The sequence below is a fragment of the Thalassophryne amazonica genome, chromosome 2, assembly GCF_902500255.1.
Source record: "Thalassophryne amazonica chromosome 2, fThaAma1.1, whole genome shotgun sequence".
In the NCBI taxonomy this organism is placed as follows: Eukaryota; Metazoa; Chordata; class Actinopteri; order Batrachoidiformes; family Batrachoididae; genus Thalassophryne; species Thalassophryne amazonica.
This window is the reverse complement of record NC_047104.1, coordinates 129696114-129716585: the sequence shown is the minus strand read 5'-3', so window position 1 is coordinate 129716585 and position 20472 is coordinate 129696114. Positions and strand designations below refer to the sequence as shown.

Here is a 20472-nt window from a genome sequence, read left to right as displayed (position 1 = left end):
CGCAACAACGACTTCCTACTGTTACATACTTTAAGACATAGTAGGAAGCGGGACAAAGAACACTTTCCATAACAACTTTTAAGTGTGTAGAGAAGGAATGGCAAAAAGTGGTGCATTTTTTCATCCTCTGCAGCCACAGACGACTCCTTCCCAAGTGCAGGACCAACAGACTGAAAAACTCTTTTGTCCCTCAGGCCATCAGACTGTACAACTCCTCACTCAGGGGGAGGAGGAGTAACAGGAAGACAGAGGACGGGAAGGAGAGGAACAGTAATAGCCAGTAAACTAGTAGTGAGCAGTATTTCTGGCATTTATATTTGTGTATTTATATTAATATTTGCACTTTTTTTTCAATTTTCAATTTCAATTTATTTTCATTTATACAGCGCCAAATCACAACAAGGTTGCCTCAGGGCGCTTCACACAAGTAAGGTCTAACCTTACCAACACCCAGAGCAACAGTGGTAAGGAAAAACTCCCTCTGAGGAAGAAACCTTAAGCAGACCAAACTCAAAGGGGTGACCCTCTGCTTGGGCCATGCAACAGACAATAATTATAAAACAATTCACAAAACAAACATACAGGAGATATTGCAGGTGCACAGGATGGTTTCTGGAACAGATGCCACACCCATCTCTGGATGGAGCTGCACAGTTAGACAGAAAAGAAAAAAAAAAAACAGATTCAAGCATCAGAAAGACAAATACAGTGTAATTTGTCAGCATTAAGCAACAAGAATAAACTGAAGAAATACAAAGGTGATCGCCGGCCACTAGCCCTAAGCTTCACTAAAACACCCAGAATTTACAAAGTTGAGGCACGCTCCATTTCCTAATAAAAGGAATACAAAAGTAAAAAGCATAGAAACATACTATGCCAGTAGGCTAGTCATAAGAAAGGGAAAATAAGTGCATCTTAACTCTGGAAATGAAAGTCTCTACAGAATCTGACTGTTTTATTGATGCAGGGAGAGCATTCCACAAAACAGGGGCATGACAAGAGAAAGCTCTGTGACCCGCAGACTTTTTATTCACCCTAGGGACACAAAATAGTCCTGCACTTTGAGAATGCAAAGCCCGGGCTGGTACGTAAGGTTTAATTAGGTCAGCTAGGTAGGGAGGTGCCAGTCCATGAACAATTTTATAGGCTAGTAGCAGAACCTTAAACTCTGATCTCACTGGGACAGGAAGCCACTAAAAAGATGCCAAAAAGGGTGTAATGTGGTCAAACTTTTTGCTTTGTGTCAAAACTGTGGCAGCAGCATTTTGAACCAATTGGAGACCCCAATTTTTTACTTTCACTTTTTATACTCTGGTTTTTATCCTGTATGCTGCTAGCTTGCCATAAAAAGCTGAATACCATATGTAGATTTACATGCGTGTCCCATATTTTGATGGTGTCATCATGATGTCACTGTATGCTGTATGCGACAGTATAGTATACAAAAAACACATTTTTCTCATTAACTCCGAAACTAAAAAAGCTGGGATGATCAAGAATGCTTATGAAACATAAAATAGAATGTCATATTCCAATGTATTGTATATGTGATGTCACAGTGATGTCTTCATATGGCATTATTATGGTTTGTAATGACTAACAAACCTCATCTGTTAACATTGTTGAAGCTGTAAAGCCTTTCAAATTTCACAAAATGGACAAAATTTAGTTTCTGCTGAAATCCAAGCATTATAATCTTCTATATATTAAAAGCAAAGTGGCCTCTGTGTGTGTATGTGTGCAACTATGATCACGGAAAAACCGAGGAGAGCTGACATTTGCCGTTTGGTATGTTTATGTATTTAGGGTCAAGGATGAATTCCGCCAAAAGGTAAAGTCGATAGGACTAATATTTTCTGAGAAATTAGGGCTATTAGGTACAAAATGGTGAACAATGGATGTTGATATCACCATTAATCAGTCCCTGGTAACCAGACAAGCTCTGAACAAAGGAAATATCACAACCATCGCAGTTGTAAAACATGAGATTAACTAAATGTGCCAAATTATAAATACAATTATTTAAAAAAAAATCTCATTTAAATTTCCTGCACTTTCAGTTAAAATCATTATAAAAAATGTGCTTAATTTGTTACCACCCTTGAAAAATGTCAGCCACCTATTTTAGAAGCACTACCCAATCTAGAACCCATGGATCCCCACAGGCAACGAGCTAGTGCTGGTTTATTTTTGTAGCATGTTGCAAAATTACAGCTCATTTTAATGGAAAAAGAACACATTTATCTGGAGGGAATTCTTTTCTTTTTCTTCTTACAGCATCATGCAGATGAAGTACAGGAGGAACTGTGTGTTTTCAGATTAATTGTGACCCAACCCCACTTGCTTGAGGTGCATTCCCGGGGCATGCACGCTAATATCCGTGTCTTGTAAATCATTTCAGAGGTGTTATCTGGTTTCAAAAACCCCATTTTTCTAAATTTTGAAGTGTTTATTTCTTGCAAACTTTTACAAAATATATGGGAAACAGATTTATCCATAAGCTGTTTTGGACTGTTTTCTGCCATATGGATTTATTTTGTTCCAGTAAGCAGCCAGCTGATGTCACACTGCCTTTCTTTACTCTGATTGGTCGTCACAGTGTGCTTCCCAGCATGTCTTGCACAGAACAAGGGAAGCCCCCACGTGATCTGACGTCACGACCAAATGTAGGAGATGGTGTGTTATCACTAGAAATACTGCCCTTCTTTCTAAGTTGTTCCAGACAGCAGGAATTTTGATCATATTGGCAATATCATACTATAAATTCGTTATTTAAATGCTAAGGAATAAAATTATAGTGGTGCCAAAGAAATTATTTTAATGAGTTAAATCTTAAAACACCCAAACGCGTTACAGTTTTAATGTTGTTCTGCCTTTGTTTTTCAGAATCAGAATCAAAATTGAATTTATTGCAAAGTAAGCTTGCACAGACAAGGAATTTGATCTGGTGTTATTGGTGCTTAAACCATAATAAAATTTAATTAAATTAAATTTTTTAAAAAAACATTTTTGACATGTTTCATCCTCTGCAAGATTTTGTATTTTCTATATGATCATAAAATTTATTATAAAGCCGTATTTGTAAAATCATATGCACAGCTGTTTATAAATTATTATTTACTAACATTATTCATTTTTTTTTTTATTGTGACTTGTTGTGATCAACTCAATAGCTTTCCATTTTTGGGACAGTTTGCAAAATTCATGCATGTTTACAGTGATCCCTGAAGGCATCACTGTAAACACCACATTAAATCAACCTTACAAATGACATTAATAGCGCCATCTTGAGGACAGCGTCATTAAAAACGCAGTCAAGCTGCGGTTCTGGTTGTGCAGTTTAGTTCATGAGCAGATCAGAAGATAAGACATTCATTTGTTCAAGATTTAAATTAGATTTTTTCCATAATGCAGTACCTAAGCTTTCTAATGACGTCACCCATCACGCTGCCTCCAGAAACCGAAGAAATGTGAGAGAAAACTGCAGTTTTTAAAAAATATTTTGTCCCAAATCAGCCCAAATGGTGGGCCTTGTGGGTTCTTGCTTGTTAACAGGGCAGAATGGAGCCTTGAACACATCACGTGTCCTGCCTTATGGAGGTAGAAAACCCACACCTGTTCATAATGTTAAATAATTTATGCAGCATCTCCACCAACAATATTAGGTGACAGATACACAAAACAATATAAATAAATGTAAAACAAAAGTTTCAGTTTGGCTTGATCTGGTGCATTAAAGCTCAGAAGACTCAATCGGGTTTGTGTTCAACACATGTTCAACACATGTTCCTTTAATGTGTTCACATGAGGCATGCTGACAGACTGTCCTCTAGTGGGGAAGCATAGCAAAACAATTCTTAATTTTGTGATAAAAGCATGGAGTTTGGCACACATATTCTAAATTAACTGTTTATTTTCAGGTATGGAGCCAGTCTGGAGCTGACCTCTGATGAGCTACAGGGCTCAATAAAGAATTACACAGGGGTCAAAATTTAAAAATCATGTTGAAAACTATACCATATTATTTGTCTGATCATAGCAATTCCAAAAAGGTATAGTTTGGACTATCCATGACTGAATGTTCTGGAGTTATGGGGTAAAAATGGCAAAAATGGTGACAAAGATCAGTTTCAGTTTGTACAGGAGTTAAAAGTTGAAGTTGCACTGATTTTGGTAAAAAGCGATGCAAATTATTGGTTGAAATAAAAGGATTAATAAATGGAATAGTTTTGACTGTTTTGAATGCTTGTTCTTCAAAGTAAAGGTCAAACAAGGTCGACGTCCATTGGATTCTATGACGTATGACATACTGTATGTTACCCCGTAATATGATAACTAAGCATGACAGATGGTGCAAACTAGTCCTTTTTTCAGTGCTATTAACGCAACCAATAATTTGCATTTTTTTAACCAAAATTGGAGCAACTTTAACTTTTTACCCGTGTACAAACTGAAACTGACCTTTTCTCCTTTTATTGCTGTTTTTACCCCACAACTCCATGGAATTCACTCATAGATAGTCTAAACTATAGCTTTTTGGAATCGTTATGATCACACAAATATTTTCAACATGATTGGAACATTTTTAAATTTTGACCCCTGTGTAATTCTTTTTTGACCCGTGTAGGTCATTAGAGGTCAACTCTAGGATGGCTCCATATCTGAAAATAAACATTAGTCAATTTAGAATATGTGCCAAATTCCATGCTTTTATCACAAAATGAACAATTTTTATGAAAATGTTAGCTTAGCTAAGCCGTCTTTACACACAGCCGCTTTACCGTGTGTGCGTGTGTGTGTGCACGTGCAGTTCACTTCAATAAATTAAGAAAGAAGATGACACAGCTGGAAAATGTTTTAGAATCACAGTGCAGATGTACAAATCTGATTAGAGACACCCACAGATTAGAGGCTACAAATACTGTCACAGATGCATCTACTGACTGAAAAAGCATGAATGCCTACAGTAGATATACAAACCTACCTGCCCTTCATCTGTTTGTACTTTTATTTATTTTTACCTCTGCCAACAATGCTGGTGGAGGTTAAGTTTACTGGAAACTAATGTTGGTGGAGGTCTGCACTCTACGAACGCGGTGTTCTACTGTATAGGTAACTCTGGGCAATTCTGAAATTGTCACCTTTTAACTCAATAAATAAATAATAAAGCTCTGCAACATGATGTAAGTAAGACCCCGTGTGTTTTTAGGAATCCGCTAGCTTAGCGTAGCTACTAGCTCTTAGCCGATTTAGCATGGCAGCTTCTCCTGTCTCTCCCGCACTTTTCTGCTCTGGGTGTGAAATGTTTAGTTATTCCTCGGCCTCCTTTAGCAGTAACGGTACTTGTAATAAGTGTAGCTTATTCGTAGCTTTGGAGGCCAGGCTGGGTGAATTGGAGACTCAGCTCCGCACCGTGGAAAATTCTACAGCTAGCCAGGCCCCTGTAGTCGGTACGGACCAAGGTAGCTTAGCCGCCGTTAGTTACCCCCTGGCAGATCCCGAGCAGCCGGGAAAGCAGGCTGACTGGGTGACTGTGAGGAGGAAGCGTAGCCCTAAACAGAAGCCCCGTGTACACCGCCAACCTGTTCACATCTCTAACCGTTTTTCCCCACTCGACGACACACCCGCCGAGGATCAAACTCTGGTTATTGGCGACTCTGTTTTGCGAAATGTGAAGTTAGCGACACCAGCAACCATAGTCAATTGTCTTCCGGGGGCCAGAGCAGGCGACATTGAAGGAAATTTGAAACTGCTGGCTAAGGCTAAGCGTAAATTTGGTAAGATTGTAATTCACGTCGGCAGTAATGACACCCGGTTACGCCAATCGGAGGTCACTAAAATTAACATTAAATCGGTGTGTAACTTTGCAAAAACAATGTCGGACTCTGTAGTTTTCTCTGGGCCCCTCCCCAATCGGACCGGGAGTGACATGTTTAGCCGCATGTTCTCCTTGAATTGCTGGCTGTCTGAGTGGTGTCCAAAAAATGAGGTGGGCTTCATAGATAATTGGCAAAGCTTCTGGGGAAAACCTGGTCTTGTTAGGAGAGACGGCATCCATCCCACTTTAGATGGAGCAGCTCTCATTTCTAGAAATCTGGCCAATTTTATTAAATCCTCCAAACCGTGACTATCCAGGGTTGGGACCAGGAAGCAGAGTTGTAGTCTTACACACCTCTCTGCAGCTTCTCTCCCCCTGCCGTCCCCTCATTACCCCATCCCCGTAGAGACGGTGCCTGCTCCCAGACCACCAATAACCAGCAAAAATCTATTTAAGCATAAAAATTCAAAAAGAAAAAATAATATAGCACCTTCAACTGCACCACAGACTAAAACAGTTAAATGTGGTCTATTAAACATTAGGTCTCTCTCTTCTAAGTCCCTGTTGGTAAATGATATAATAATTGATCAACATATTGATTTATTCTGCCTTACAGAAACCTGGTTACAGCAGGATGAATATGTTAGTTTAAATGAGTCAACACCCCCGAGTCACACTAACTGCCAGAATGCTCGTAGCACGGGCCGGGGTGGAGGATTAGCAGCAATCTTCCATTCCAGCTTATTAATTAATCAAAACCCAGACAGAGCTTTAATTCATTTGAAAGCTTGACTCTTAGTCTTGTCCATCCAAATTGGAAGTCCCAAAAAACAGTTTTATTTGTTATTATCTATCGTCCACCTGGTCGTTACTGTGAGTTTCTCTGTGAATTTTCAGACCTTTTGTCTGACTTAGTGCTTAGCTCAGATAAGATAATTATAGTGGGCGATTTTAACATCCACACAGATGTTGAGAATGACAGCCTCAACACTGCATTTATGTTGTATGGCTGGGGGGGCCTGGCTGCTGGTTTGTTTGCCTTTTGTGTTTCCTCCCAGGTGGCGTGCATTTGGGACTGAGTGGCTGTGTTGCTGAGGCTGTTAGGACTTCACCCTGATCACCTGCGACTCGTCAGGACTCACAGCTGAGGTGCATCTGGAGGGATTGGAGTATGTTGGCATTTAAGACTGAAGTGCACAGTGTGCATTTGCCAGAGACTCGACCTTGTGACCAGACGGGTGAGATCGTCGTCTTGGGAGCCATCTCATCAGCAGCGGACGCTGAGAATGTCCAGGTTTGATGCATGGTCTGTGAAAGAGGAGAGGGTGAGGTCTCACGCTCGTCAGCACACTTCCTGAGGTACGTTGGATTTGTGACTAACAGTTATACAGTCAGTAAATGTGGTGTCCCTCACACCTTATTGTATTGAGCTGTATGTTAGTCATGTATCAGCTTCCACTGCGGTGGTGATTTGTGAACGGGATGTTCCATGCCTGCAGGTTGGAAGCTGATCAGTAATCAAGCCAGGAAGTGTTTGCTGTTTGTACACCTTTAAGTGTTCTGTGTGTAGAGTGTGGACTCACATAATGGTTCCTTCTTTCACAGACTCGGTTGTTGCGGCCACCTGGGGGGTGTCGGCGGGGTCCTTGGGTCCGAAACAGCTTCTGGCTCCGGACCATTAGCGCTGCTGGGAGCGCACCACGCCAGACCGCACTTTTTATTATTATTATGGTCACTGTTATGTATTAAATTCAGTTAGCCTTTGTACCGTGCTCTGCTTATTTCATACTGGGTCCTTCAAACGCTGGTCGGTTCTCCGAGCTGCGTCCGACACATAACAATTTAATCTATTATTAGACTCTATTGGCTTTGCTCAAAAAGTAAATGAGTCCACCCACCACTTTAATCATATCTTAGATCTTGTTCTGACTTATGGTATGGAAATAGAAGACTTAACAGTATTCCCTGAAAACTCCCTTCTGTCTGATCATTTCTTAATAACATTTACATTTACTCTGATGGACTACCCAGCAGTGGGGAATAAGTTTCATTACACTAGAAGTCTTTCAGAAAGCGCTGTAACTAGGTTTAAGGATATGATTCCTTCTTTATGTTCTCTAATGCCATATACCAACACAGTGCAGAGTAGCTACCTAAACTCTGTAAGTGAGATAGAGTATCTCGTCAATAGTTTTACATCCTCATTGAAGACAACTTTGGATGCTGTAGCTCCTCTAAAAAAGATAGCTTTAAATCAGAAGTGCCTGACTCCGTGGTATAACTCACAAACTCGTAGCTTAAAGCAGATAACCCGTAAGTTGGAGAGGAAATGGCGTCTCACTAATTTAGAAGATCTTCACTTAGCCTGGAAAAAGAGTCTGTTGCTCTATAAAAAAGCCCTCCGTAAAGCTAGGACATCTTTCTACTCATCACTAATTGAAGAAAATAAGAACAACCCCAGGTTTCTTTTCAGCACTGTAGCCAGGCTGACAAAGAGTCAGAGCTCTACTGAGCTGAGTATTCCATTAACTTTAACTAGTAATGACTTCATGACTTTCTTTGCTAACAAAATTTTAACTATTAGAGAAAAAATTACTCATAACCATCCCAAAGACGTATCGTTATCTTTGGCTGCTTTCAGTGATGCCGGTATTTGGTTAGACTCTTTCTCTCCGATTGCTCTGTCTGAGTTATTTTCATTAGTTACTTCATCCAAACCATCAACATGTTTATTAGACCCCATTCCTACCAGGCTGCTCAAGGAAGCCCTACCATTATTTAATGCTTTGATCTTAAATATGATCAATCTATCTTTGTTAGTTGGCTATGTACCACAGGCTTTATTTAATGGTAGGGCTTTTTTTAATGGCTTTTTAAGTAAACCATTACTTAAAAAGCCATCACTTGACCCAGCTATCTTAGCTAATTATAGGCCAATCTCCAACGTTCCTTTTCTCTCAAAAATTCTTGAAAGGGTAGTTGTAAAACAGCTAACTGATCATCTGCAGAGGAATGGTCTATTTGAAGAGTTTCAGTCAGGTTTTAGAATTCATCATAGTACAGAAACAGCATTAGTGAAGGTTACAAATGATCTTCTTATGGCCTCGGACAGTGGACTCATCTCTGTGCTTGTTCTGTTAGACCTCAGTGCTGCTTTTGATACTGTTGACCATAAAATTTTATTACAGAGATTAGAGCATGCCATAGGTATTAAAGGCACTGCACTGCGGTGGTTTGAATCATATTTGTCTAATAGATTACAATTTGTTCATGTAAATGGGGAATCTTCTTCACAGACTAAAGTTAATTATGGAGTTCCACAAGGTTCTGTGCTAGGACCAATTTTATTCACTTTATACATGCTTCCCTTAGGCAGTATTATTAGACGGTATTGCTTAAATTTTCATTGTTACGCAGATGATACCCAGCTTTATCTATCCATGAAGCCAGAGGACACACACCAATTAGCTAAACTGCAGGATTGTCTTACAGACATAAAGACATGGACGACCTCTAATTTCCTGCTTTTAAACTCAGATAAAACTGAAGTTATTGTACTTGGCCCCACAAATCTTAGAAACATGGTGTCTAACCAGATCCTTACTCTGGATGGCATTACCCTGACCTCTAGTAATACTGTGAGAAATCTTGGAGTCATTTTTGATCAGGATATGTCATTCAAAGCGCATATTAAACAAATATGTAGGACTGCTTTTTTGCATTTACGCAATATCTCTAAAATCAGAAAGGTCTTGTCTCAGAGTGATGCTGAAAAACTAATTCATGCATTTATTTCCTCTAGGCTGGACTATTGTAATTCATTATTATCAGGTTGTCCTAAAAGTTCCCTAAAAAGCCTTCAGTTAATTCAAAATGCTGCAGCTACAGTACTGACGGGGACTAGAAGGAGAGAGCATATCTCACCCATATTGGCCTCTCTTCATTGGCTTCCTGTTAATTCTAGAATAGAATTTAAAATTCTTCTTCTTACTTATAAGGTTTTGAATAATCAGGTCCCATCTTATCTTAGGGACCTCGTAGTACCATATCACCCCAATAGAGCGCTTCGCTCTCAGACTGCAGGCTTACTTGTAGTTCCTAGGGTTTGTAAGAGTAGAATGGGAGGCAGAGCCTTCAGCTTTCAGGCTCCTCTCCTGTGGAACCAGCTCCCAATTCAGATCAGGGAGACAGACACCCTCTCTACTTTTAAGATTAGGCTTAAAACTTTCCTTTTTGCTAAAGCTTATAGTTAGGGCTGGATCAGGTGACCCTGAACCATCCCTTAGTTATGCTGCTATAGACGTAGACTGCTGGGGGGTTCCCATGATGCACTGTTTCTCTTTTTGCTCTGTATGCACCACTCTGCATTTAATCATTAGTGATCGATCTCTGCTCCCCTCCACAGCATGTCTTTTTCCTGGTTCTCTCCCTCAGCCCCAACCAGTCCCAGCAGAAGACTGCCCCTCCCTGAGCCTGGTTCTGCTGGAGGTTTCTTCCTGTTAAAAGGGAGTTTTTCCTTCCCACTGTAGCCAAGTGCTTGCTCTCAGGGGGTCGTTTTGACCGTTGGGGTTTTACATAATTATTGTATGGCCTTGCCTTACAATATAAAGCGCCTTGGGGCAACTGTTTGTTGTGATTTGGCGCTATATAAAAAAATTGATTGATTGATTGACTATCAGAGTTCTCATGGGTGTCTCCTGGTGGCTTCCCTCACTACTCCATGTCTTGTAGTCACTTGTTGTTGCACTCGTGTAATGACAATAAATCTCATCTCACATATATACAGTGAGGAAAATAAGTATTTGAACACCGTGCGATTTTGCAGGTTCTCCCACTTAGAAATCATGGAGGGGTCTGAAATTTTCATCTTAGGTGCATGTCCACTGTGAGAGACATAATCTAAATGGTAAATGGACTGCATTTATATAGCGCTTTTCCATCTGCATCAGATGCTCAAAGCGCTTTACAATTATGCCTCACATTCACCCCGATGTCAGGGTGCTGCCATACAAGGCACTCACTACACACCAGGAGCAATAGGGGATTAAAGGCCTTGCCCAAGGGCCCTGAGTGATTTTCCAGTCAGGCAGGATTTGAACCCATGATCTTCTGGACTCAAGCCCAACACTGTGTGTATGTACCCAACATGTATTGCGAGAATTGCACCTGTTGAACTTGTTACCTGTATAAAAGACACCTGTTCACACAATCAATCACACTCCAACCTGTCCACCATAGCCAAGACCAAAGAGCTGTCTAAGGACACCAGGGACAAAAATGCAGACCTGCACAAGGCTGGCATGGACTACAGGACAACAGGCAGCTTGGTAGAAGACAATAACTGTTATGATTATTTATTAGAAAGTGGAAGAAACACAAGATGACTGTCAATCTCCCTCGGTCTGAGATTCCATGCAAGATCTCACTTTGTGGGGTAAGGATGATTCTGAGAAAGCTCAGAACTACACAGGAGGACCTGGTCAATGACCTGAAGAGAGCTGGGACCACAGTCACAAAGATTACATTAGTAACACATGATGCTGTCATGGTTTAAAATCCTGCAGGGCAGCAAGGTCCCCCTGCTCAAGCCAGCACATGTCCAGGCCCGTTTGAAGTTCACCAGTGACCATCTGGATGATCCAGGGGAGGAATGGGAGAAGGTCATGTGGTCAGATGAGACCACACTAGAGCTTTTTGGAATCAACTCCACTTACCATGTTTAGAGGATGAGAACAACCCCAAGAAAACCATCCCAACTGTGAAGCATGGGGGTGGAAACATCATACTCTGAGGGTGCTCTTCTACAAAGGGGACGGGATGACTGCACCATATTGAAGGGAGGATGGATGGGGTCATGTATTGCGAGATTTTGGCACATAACCTCCTTCCCTCAGTAAGAGCATTGAAGATGGGTCATGGCTGGGTCCCACACACACAGCCACAGCAACTAAGGAGGTGTTCCGTAAGAAGCATTTCAAGGTCCTGGAGTGGCCTGGCCAGTCTCCAGACCTGAACTCAATAGAAAATCTTTGGAGGGAGCTGAAACTCCAAACCTGAAAGACTTGGAGATCTGTGTGGAGGAATGGACCAAAATCCCTGCTGCAGTGTGAAAACCTGGTGAAAAACTACAGGAAACGTTTGACCTCTGTAATTGCAAACAAAGGCTACTGTACCAAATATTAACATTGATTTTCACAGGTGTTGAAATAGTTATTTGCAGCAGTAACATACAAATAAATTATATAAAAAATAAAAAAAATCATACATTGTGATTTTTGGATTTTTTTTTTAGATTATGTCTCTCACAGTGGACATGCACCTAAGATGAAAATTTCAGACCCCTCCATGATTTCTAAGTGGGAGAACTTGCAAAATTGCATGTTGTTCAAATACTTAATTTTCCTCACTGTATATATATATATATATATATATATATATGTATGTGTAACTGCCTACTCGAACAGATGTCTTGTATTGTTTGTATTTATTAACAATTGATGGATATGTGTCCAAGACTCAGTGATGTAGAAGCTCATGTGGCCATCCCCAGATTTAAGTGGCTGTAAAAGTGATGATTTATAAGGGTACTATTACTTATGCATTCCATTATTTTTGGCTTTGATACTTTTAATTTATATCATGAACATTGTCAAGACATTTGTATTTGGTATTTAAAGGGGAGATATTTTTAGAAACTGTCATCGGAGAAACTCTCTTTTTGTGTGTAAATGGCCAACTTTATGCAGACTTTATGCCCACTGTATGTCAGTTTTTTATTTTATTGTTAATTATTTCAAATCATCTCTATATTCATTTTGACAATAAGGTCATCTCCAGTGCTTCTGATCAGAAAATCCAAATCCATCATTGCATTATTTTTTTTAATAAATTGAAACATAAAATCTTATCTTACAAAAATCACATGAGCAGTGTAAATCAAATTCTACATATCAGGACACACACATTAAGAATTGAATGTTTCATTTCATGATTACTTATGGTTTATATTAAGACTGTTTTCCATAAAAATATTCTACACCACTTTTGTAATGATGAGTACTGACAAGTAAAATTAGTCAAAACTGCAGATTACTTTTTAAAAATTTTACTGCATAGTGAACAGTGATGAGGACATTTCAGCAGGACCAACGCTGAGGGGAAGGTCGGACGGGTGGATGCAAAATCCATGTTGGTAGTTCAAAGGGAGACTGGCGGAAGACTCCTCTCACCTCCATCACCGCTCCTCATCCAGCAGAGATCTGAAGTTCTTCAACTCTCTAATGCTTGTAGAAATCCTGAGAGACATTTCAGGAACTCAGTTCAATCTGCATGTGCACGTGCGTTACATAAAGTAAAACAAATACGTGTAATTTCTCACAAAAATTCTACTTCTTGAAACAAAAATAAAAATAACAGCTGCCATAAGATATCCTGCAAAAATGATACTGCCAACTTTGTATAAGTCTGACCAACTGCATAACTAGATGAACCTGCACTATTTTGGTTCAAAACGTTTGGATAAAATATAATGCCAAGTTTTCAGTTATTATATATTACATGGTGTTTTACAACATATAGCTATAAACTAGAAATATATCTTTGGATGGTTCTGCCAAAAAGTGCAGCCAGGATATCAGAAACATTAACAAACTAGAATGGGCACTTAGAATGTGTAACGCTCGTACCTAAACCCGGCTATCCACTACGCAGTGCTAATACAGTCATATCACAAATGCATCCATATAATGTAGAAGCGTTTTACAGACAGAGCACACATTAGAATGTGGAACCTGTGCAAAAGGTTGTGACCCCATCACTGCACCATGTAGACAACCAGAGTGACAGTGAAAATCATTATTGGATGAGGAATGGAATAGCTGAATTTCTATTGTTTTCCCATCTGATGCAGATGGACAAAGTGCTTTACAGTGATGAATCCCATTTACCTATTCGCTCACTCTCCCTCTCACTCAGAGACACACACACCAGGCTGCTGCTATAAAAATGTGCTCATGAGCACATGGAGATTAACAAGAGATTGCCTCTACTGGTGGTTGGCTCTCACTGCGGTATTGTATCACTTCCTGTTCCGGAGCACAGCGGTGTTTTTCTGTATCTGTTAGCTGTTTAATCTGCGCAGTTAGATTGATCTAGTTATCTAGATTACGATTTGTTTCCCAGTGTAATCTTTACGTGCCTTAACTAAAGCACTCCTTCTGCTGAATCACCTCTAAATTATTTACACATTATTCACTTTGCGTGTTTTTAGGAATCCGCTAGCTTAGCGTAGCTACTAGCTCTTAGCCGATTTAGCATGGCGGCTTCTCCTGTCTCTCCCGCACTTTTCTGCTCTGGGTGTGAAATGTTTAGTTATTCCTCGGCCTCCTTTATCAGTAACGGTACTTGTAATAAGTGTAGCTTATTCGTAGCTTTGGAGGCCAGGCTGGGCGAATTGGAGACTCGGCTCCGCACCGTGGAAAATTCTACAGCTAGCCAGGCCCCTGTAGTCGGTGCGGACCAAGGTAGCTTAGCCGCCGTTAGTTACCCCCTGGCAGATCCCGAGCAGTCGGGAAAGCAGGCTGACTGGGTGACTGTGAGGAGGAAGCGTAGCCCTAAACAGAAGCCCCGTGTACACCGCCAACCCGTTCACATCTCTAACCGTTTTTCCCCACTCGGCGACACACCCGCCGAGGATCAAACTCTGGTTATTGGCGACTCTGTTTTGCGAAATGTGAAGTTAGCGACACCAGCAACCATAGTCAATTGTCTTCTGGGGGCCAGAGCAGGCAACACTGAAGGAAATTTGAAACTGCTGGCTAAGGCTAAGCGTAAATTTGGTAAGATTGTAATTCACGTCGGCAGTAATGACACCCGGTTACGCCAATCGGAGGTCACTAAAATTAACATTAAATCGGTGTGTAACTTTGCAAAAACAATGTCGGACTCTGTAGTTTTCTCTGGGCCCCTCCCCAATCAGACCGGGAGTGACATGTTTAGCCGCATGTTCTCCTTGAATTGCTGGCTGTCTGAGTGGTGTCCAAAAAATGAGGTGGGCTTCATAGATAATTGGCAAAGCTTCTGGGGAAAACCTGGTCTTGTTAGGAGAGACGGCATCCATCCCACTTTGGATGGAGCAGCTCTCATTTCTAGAAATCTGGCCAATTTTCTTAAATCCTCCAAACCGTGACTATCCAGGGTTGGGACCAGGAAGCAGAGTTGTAGTCTTACACACCTCTCTGCAGCTTCTCTCCCCCTGCCATCCCCTCATTACCCCATCCCCGTAGAGACGGTGCCTGCTCCCAGACCACCAATAACCAGCAAAAATCTATTTAAGCATAAAAATTCAAAAAGAAAAAATAATATAGCACCTTCAACTGCACCACAGACTAAAACAGTTAAATGTGGTCTATTAAACATTAGGTCTCTCTCTTCTAAGTCCCTGTTGGTAAATGATATAATAATTGATCAACATATTGATTTATTCTGCCTTACAGAAACCTGGTTACAGCAGGATGAATATGTTAGTTTAAATGAGTCAACACCCCCGAGTCACACTAACTGTCAGAATGCTCGTAGCACGGGCAGGGGCGGAGGATTAGCAGCAATCTTCCATTCCAGCTTATTAATTAATCAAAAACCCAGACAGAGCTTTAATTCATTTGAAAGCTTGACTCTTAGTCTTGTCCATCCAAATTGGAAGTCCCAAAAACCAGTTTTATTTGTTATTATCTATCGTCCACCTGGTCGTTACTGTGAGTTTCTCTGTGAATTTTCAGACCTTTTGTCTGACTTAGTGCTTAGCTCAGATAAGATAATTATAGTGGGCGATTTTAACATCCACACAGATGCTGAGAATGACAGCCTCAACACTGCATTTAATCTATTATTAGACTCTATTGGCTTTGCTCAAAAAGTAAATGAGTCCACCCACCACTTTAATCATATCTTAGATCTTGTTCTGACTTATGGTATGGAAATAGAAGACTTCACAGTATTCCCTGAAAACTCCCTTCTGTCTGATCATTTCTTAATAACATTTACATTTACTCTGATGGACTACCCAGCAGTGGGGAATAAGTTTCATTACACTAGAAGTCTTTCAGAAAGCGCTGTAACTAGGTTTAAGGATATGATTCCTTCTTTATGTTCTCTAATGCCATATACCAACACAGTGCAGAGTAGCTACCTAAACTCTGTAAGTGAGATAGAGTATCTCGTCAATAGTTTTACATCCTCATTGAAGACAACTTTGGATGCTGTAGCTCCTCTAAAAAAGAGAGCTTTAAATCAGAAGTGCCTGACTCCGTGGTATAACTCACAAACTCGTAGCTTAAAGCAGATAACCCGTAAGTTGGAGAGGAAATGGCGTCTCACTAATTTAAAAGATCTTCACTTAGCCTGGAAAAAGAGTCTGTTGCTCTATAAAAAAGCCCTCTGTAAAGCTAGGACATCTTTCTACTCATCACTAATTGAAGAAAATAAGAACAACCCCAGGTTTCTTTTCAGCACTGTAGCCAGGCTGACAAAGAGTCAGAGCTCTATTGAGCTGAGTATTCCATTAACTTTAACTAGTAATGACTTCATGACTTTCTTTGCTAACAAAATTTTAACTATTAGAGAAAAAATTACTCATAACCATCCCAAAGACGTATCGTTATCTTTGGCTGCTTTCAGTGATGCCGGTATTTGGTTAGACTCTTTCTCTCCGATTGTTCTGTCTGAGTTATTTTCATTAGTTACTTCATCCAAACCATCAACATGTTTATTAGACCCCATTCCTACCAGGCTGCTCAAGGAAGCCCTACCATTATTTAATGCTTTGATCTTAAATATGATCAATCTATCTTTGTTAGTTGGCTATGTACCACAGGCTTTTAAGGTGGCAGTAATTAAACCATTACTTAAAAAGCCATCACTTGACCCAGCTATCTTAGCTAATTATAGGCCAATCTCCAACCTTCCTTTTCTCTCAAAAATTCTTGAAAGGGTAGTTGTAAAACAGCTAACTGATCATCTGCAGAGGAATGGTCTATTTGAAGAGTTTCAGTCAGGTTTTAGAATTCATCATAGTACAGAAACAGCATTAGTGAAGGTTACAAATGATCTTCTTATGGCCTCGGACAGTGGACTCATCTCTGTGCTTGTTCTGTTAGACCTCAGTGCTGCTTTTGATACTGCTGACCATAAAATTTTATTACAGAGATTAGAGCATGCCATAGGTATTAAAGGCACTGTGCTGCGGTGGTTTGAATCATATTTGTCTAATAGATTACAATTTGTTCATGTAAATGGGGAATCTTCTTCACAGACTAAAGTTAATTATGGAGTTCCTCAAGGTTCTGTGCTAGGACCAATTTTATTCACTTTATACATGCTTCCCTTAGGCAGTATTATTAGACGGTATTGCTTAAATTTTCATTGTTACGCAGATGATACCCAGCTTTATCTATCCATGAAGCCAGAGGACACACACCAATTAGCTAAACTGCAGGATTGTCTTACAGACATAAAGACATGGATGACCTCTAATTTCCTGCTTTTAAACTCAGATAAAACTGAAGTTATTGTACTTGGCCCCACAAATCTTAGAAACATGGTGTCTAACCAGATCCTTACTCTGGATGGCATTACCCTGACCTCTAGTAATACTGTGAGAAATCTTGGAGTCATTTTTGATCAGGATATGTCATTCAAAGCGCATATTAAACAAATATGTAGGACTGCTTTTTTGCATTCACGCAATATCTCTAAAATCAGAAAGGTCTTGTCTCAGAGTGATGCTGAAAAACTAATTCATGCATTTATTTCCTCTAGGCTGGACTATTGTAATTCATTATTATCAGGTTGTCCTAAAAGTTCCCTAAAAAGCCTTCAGTTAATTCAAAATGCTGCAGCTAGAGTACTGACGGGGACTAGAAGGAGAGAGCATATCTCACCCATATTGGCCTCTCTTCATTGGCTTCCTGTTAATTCTAGAATAGAATTTAAAATTCTTCTTCTTACTTATAAGGTTTTGAATAATCAGGTCCCATCTTATCTTAGGGACCTCATAGTACCATATCACCCCAATAGAGCGCTTCGCTCTCAGACTGCAGGCTTACTTGTAGTTCCTAGGGTTTGTAAGAGTAGAATGGGAGGCAGAGCCTTCAGCTTTCAGGCTCCTCTCCTGTGGAACCAGCTCCCAATTCAGATCAGGGAGACAGACACCCTCTCTACTTTTAAGATTAGGCTTAAAACTTTCCTTTTTGCTAAAGCTTATAGTTAGGGCTGGATCAGGTGACCCTGAACCATCCCTTAGTTATGCTGCTATAGACGTAGACTGCTGGGGGGTTCCCATGATGCACTGTTTCTTTCTCTTTTTGCTCTGTTTGCACCACTCTGCATTTAATCATTAGTGATCGATCTCTGCTCCCCTCCACAGCATGTCTTTTTCCTGGTTCTCTCCCTCAGCCCCAACCAGTCCCAGCAGAAGACTGCCCCTCCCTGAGCCTGGTTCTGCTGGAGGTTTCTTCCTGTTAAAAGGGAGTTTTTCCTTCCCACTGTAGCCAAGTGCTTGCTCACAGGGGGTCGTTTTGACCGTTGGGGTTTTACATAATTATTGTATGGCCTTGCCTTACAATATAAAGCGCCTTGGGGCAACTGTTTGTTGTGATTTGGCGCTATATAAAAAAAATTGATTGATTGATTGATTGAACCTTGCTTAACGATACTTTAATGAGGTTCCTGTTTCAAGGGGAATTGAACAGAGGATACTATGGTCACAAGCCCATCTCTTCAACCTACAGGCCATCATTTTCCCAACAAGGGCCACACCATATTATACAGGTGCTCTGTATAATATGATGATAATTTGTTGCCTGTAATGATTGTTTCCTCACAGCAAGAAGGCTGTGGGATCACTTCCCACTTGGTCCTTTCTGTGAGGAGTCTGCATGTCCTTCCCATGTTTGCACGGGTTCCCTCGTGGTGCTCTGTATTCCTCCTACTTTTAAAGCCACGCAGGTGAATTGGAAAACTCTAAATTGACGGTAGGTGTGAGTGCGGCTGTAACTGTGTTCGTCTCTCTATATGTGGCCCTGCGCTAGTGCTGGAGTCCTGTCCAGAGCGCAGCCCGCCTCTCATTGGAAATCACACTATCATCCCACTGAAAACCTGCTCTGCTTAAGGCCAGAAAGGACAGAATTGCACTCCATCCATGTGCGGCTGCATCAAACCACTTTTATGTGCACAAAAAATTGAAGTCGACATCCCAAAGTCCATCTAAGAAATGTGAATTTGACCATGATCTCTTTTCATCAAGACTGTCTAATTACTTTTAAGCCCATTGTTAAGTGTGGCTTTTTGTTATCAAATTAGATTTTTTCATGAGAGGTTAGAGCTGACAAAAACTGAGTTGAAGGAGGAGTCTTAAAAAAAAAAAAAAAAAAAAAATCAGCGCCGGTAGTTGTCATTTGAGAAAGTTAATTTGTTTAGCCAATTGACCACTTTTCCCTAATTATAAAGATGCTGCCAAACAGAACTATTACATGCACTGAATTAGAATGAAACGTTTGGCTCACACACCTTCCAAAGGCATTGAGAAGGGAGACGATCTCCTGTCGGTTGAGCTGGAAAAGGGGTCTATGGACTGTGGAATTTGGTAGAGCTTCAATCTGTCGTTCTGAAAACAAAATCTTTAATGCTGTGCCTAATCCCCGAGTCTGATTGGAAAGAGAGAGAGAGGAGAGAAAAAAAAAAAAAAAAAAAAAAAAAAAAAAATCACACCCAGTGAACGATAAACAGCAAACAGATTAATTACATTACTTCCAAAATTGCTAGAACTGTGTTAAATGTAAATAACAATGTGATGATTTGCAAGTCACCTAAACCTGACATTTATTTGGAATTAGTACAAAGCAATCATACCAAATGAAACAAAATTTTATTTACATTTTATTTTATCCTACATATATATGCTCATTTCAAATTACCTGCCACAAAATGTTGGCACAATAATTTTTAAGCGTTTGGTTGCTAAAGTCGTCACTTTGTGATGATTACAACTGGAAAGTTCCCACTTGCATTCTTGATGAAGGTCTTCAGCTGAGCTTCTGTACGGGTTCTGCATTGCTGTATTTTTGCACTTGATGTGCAACACATTCAGAATCGGAGAAAAGTCAGGATTGCAGGTGGGCTCTTAGCATCCACAATCTGTGTTCACATAGCCATTCACTGCAAACCAGCAGAATGTGGTTTTGTCCTGCTGGAGGACATAGGTATGTCCCTGATAAGGATGTGCCAGAGTCCTTCTGTATCAAATTACCCAGTTTGATAAAAAAAAAAAAGTCTCAGTTCACCCTCCCCAGAAAAAAAATTCACAGGTACTCTGTTACCAAACTGGCTCTGATGCAGGGACCTCATGGTTGTGATAGGGGGTGTTGTCAGCTCTTGTCCACCCACCCTCCCAACCACTCTCTCTGTGGGGTTTTGAATTCTGTCCACCAATGAGACAGTCCAATAATGCTCATCGGCAGTTGGGGTGGTTTGGTGCACCTTCATCGACTGCATATAATTTCTCTAATAATTTACACTGCAGGCATGAATGAGACATCCTGAAAATTCCTGGAAGTCAGCTCAGAGTCTGGGGGCTACTGCAGCAGCTCATGGATTTTAAG

General features: G+C 40.5%; 1 protein-coding gene across 1 annotated transcript in view; it reads right to left on the bottom strand.

Moving 5' to 3' along the window:
• Positions 1 to 12693: 12693 nt before the first annotated feature.
• The window catches only part of ero1a (endoplasmic reticulum oxidoreductase 1 alpha), a 41192-nt gene continuing 33413 nt past the window's right edge, over positions 12694 to 20472 (bottom strand). Inside the window, exons 14-15 of the mRNA XM_034193176.1 lie at positions 19382 to 19518; positions 12694 to 13113 (exon numbers count right to left, since the gene is read on the bottom strand). Of these exons, the coding sequence (XP_034049067.1) occupies positions 13053 to 13113; positions 19382 to 19518 (198 nt within the window). The 3' untranslated portion in view covers positions 12694 to 13052. The remainder of the gene's footprint in view (positions 13114 to 19381; positions 19519 to 20472) is intronic.